The 2,664-nt window shown below is 52.2% G+C and overlaps 1 protein-coding gene across 1 annotated transcript in view; it reads right to left on the bottom strand.

Annotated features, from left to right (window-relative positions):
- Positions 1-1,059: 1,059 nt before the first annotated feature.
- Positions 1,060-2,664, bottom strand: part of Mucl3 (mucin like 3) — a 7,037-nt gene continuing 5,432 nt past the window's right edge. The window contains exons 3-4 of the mRNA XM_005370858.2: positions 2,068-2,650; positions 1,060-1,657 (exon numbers count right to left, since the gene is read on the bottom strand). Of these exons, the coding sequence (XP_005370915.1) occupies positions 1,508-1,657; positions 2,068-2,650 (733 nt within the window). The 3' untranslated portion in view covers positions 1,060-1,507. The remainder of the gene's footprint in view (positions 1,658-2,067; positions 2,651-2,664) is intronic.

Below are 2,664 nucleotides of genomic sequence, written 5' to 3'. Positions count from 1 at the left end.
GGGTCACGGAAACAGAAGCAGAGGTGGGCGTATCAGGTGCTCTGGTTTCTGTGGAAGACACTGCCATTGTCCAGGGTCTCCAGTGGAAGTGGCCTCGGAGCCTGGGCTGGAGAGATGGCTCCACAGTGGAGAGCAAGCACCGCTCTCATAGAGGCCTGAGTTTGGTTCCCGACACCCATTTTGGGTGGTTCACAACCACCTGTAACCAGGAGGATCTGATGCCCCCTTCTGGCCTCTGTGGGCAACTGCATATGTGTGTGTGTGTGTGTGTGTGTCTAAAAAAAAATAATAATAAAACCTTTCTTATCAATACTAAATTTCCCACCCCCTCACTTGAAAATTGAACTGAGCTTTTGCCTAAACCCAGACATAGCCATTTTAGAACCAACAGAAATCCTATCTCCTCTCTCTGGTTCTTCAAAGAACTCCGGCCCTGCCCTCCAGCCTCCTGTCCAGGGTCACCCATAAGGCCATGGACACCTGAGAGTCGGCAGAGTCTAGAGTCCCTACTGCTTTATTGCAGAAATCCAGCAGAGGACACCTGTCCTCTGTCTACTAACCCCCCTCCCGCCCCATCAGTACTAGATAGAATGATGGGATAAATTGGAGAGAAAATCCCCAAAGCACGCCGAGATGAACTGCCTATAGGATGGAAACGACAGAGCGTTGTGGGAGAGTGTGGAGAGGGGACACGCCGGGAAGTAGCTGGTGACGCTGCAAGATGAAGCCAGCACCCACTTTTGGGGAGAGATGCCAGAGGACATGCTGAGTGGGTGCACCACCAGGGAAGGTTGGGCGTGAGGTGGGTGGGTAAGACCACAGGCAAACATAAGCCCTCTGTGCATACCCACCCACAAACAGAAAACCTGCCAAAGACACCCAGAACAACCAAGGGACTCACACGGAGGCGGGAAGAGTCACGGAGAGGAGGAGTTTTGGGATTTTTGCAAGATTGGTTGGGGGTCTCTCTCTCCAAGCAATGGAGAGGATAGGAAAGAAAACACTCCAATCTTCCTTTATTCTTAGGTCCTTTTTTAATTAAAAAAATAAGATCTAGTACTCGGGGAGCTCAGAATTGTGTGCACCTTTAAGTGGGGGTGGACAGAATTGCTATACATCAGTTTTTAAACCTGGGCACTACCTCCATTCCTCCTGCCTCCCAGGGTCCTACTTCACGCCAAAGCCTCATATAGCCACGCCTCTCTCAGAACTGGTCCTGCCCTGGCCCCGCCCCTGCTGGCCGTGAACCGCCTTATTCCCACGCCACCACTTTCAACGGAGAGCGCTTGCCTTATTCATTCATTTTTCTCTTTCCCCCACAGGTACATGTCACCCTTACCACGTGACTCCTCAACTACTCAGTTAAGAATATGGCCGATAGGGGTTACAGTTGTTATCTGTCAGTTTTTGCTGCCCTTTCTACGCCCAGGAAGTTGGCGTCGTGAGTCTAATTCATCTTCCAGTAAAGGGGAGAAGCCTGGAAGAGCTGGGGGTGCAGTTCTCAAGATCATGGAGGGGACGGGATCTGGCTTGGTTTCAAATTCTGCTGCTCCATCAGGTAGACGGGGTAGGAATTGCGGCCCCCTCTGTCCTCAGGGTCGAAATCCTCTGAGTTCTGGGTCGTCAGTACACGGGGTGTTCGCGACGCACAGGCAACCTGAGATGGCAGGAAGGAGTAAGGTCACCGCCAGCTGTTCGACTTTGTCAACCACCCCTGGGCCTTTTCTCTCGGATCCTGCACCTTTTGCTTGTCCAAGATTCTATCCAAGCCCTGGTCCGTATTCCAGACCTAGCTCCAATACAGAGTCCCATATTCCACACACAACCCCCTCTGCCCTGGTCACCTTATCCTTAAATCCTTACCCTCACACCCAAGACTACAACCAACTCCCAGATTTTCTCTCTCACACCCCTTCCATCTCAGCCATGGCCCTTCTCTTCCAACTCTTCCCATCTTACAGATTTGCTGGGTTTCTCCCCTTTATACCCCAGCTCACTATTCTCTCTAACTCCGAACCCTAATCTCTCCTCAGCCTGTCTCCCCTAGCCCTGTCCCATTGCCCTTACCAAAAAGATCAGGCCAATGAAGATGAGCAGGACAATCACGGCCAGGAGGATCACGACAACTATGGCCCACGCAGGGAATGGATTGTTCTCTCCCTTTGCCCCCTCAGCGTGGAGGCTTCCAGGTGAGCTGTGACTGCTCAGCTGCTGGTGAGTCCCTGAAGTGCTGGATCCCAGGTCTGTTCTAGTTGTCACAGAGCAGAGGAGTCCCCGCTGTGTGGTCTCAGATTTCTGGAGACGAGGAGAGAGAGCAGTAGACTTGTCCTTTGTGACCTTGACTGAAGGCCCCGTGCTCACGAGGACTGCTCCTGTTTTCTCTGGGTTTCCTGGAGTTTTTATGGGCTTAGTGGTCAGTGTGGTTTTCCTCCGGAACACCGTGGGACTTTGTGAGACGCGTGTGGCTTCCTGGGTGGTTGATGTGGCTTCTTCTGGGTGTTCTGTAGACTTTGCTGAGACTTGTGTTGTCTTTTGATTGGCCAGTGTGGTATCGTGCTCTACAGGCATCACTTGGGCTCTTGTGGTCCTCGCATTGGCTGAGACGGTCTCACTTTCATACGGAGTGGGTGTTGCTTGGGCTCTTGTGGTCCTCTCATTGGCTGA

This window comes from Microtus ochrogaster, unplaced genomic scaffold (assembly GCF_000317375.1).
Source record: "Microtus ochrogaster isolate Prairie Vole_2 unplaced genomic scaffold, MicOch1.0 UNK87, whole genome shotgun sequence".
NCBI lineage: Eukaryota > Metazoa > Chordata > Mammalia > Rodentia > Cricetidae > Microtus > Microtus ochrogaster.
Note: the sequence above shows the minus strand (reverse complement) of the source record. Positions and strands in the feature narration are given on the sequence as shown.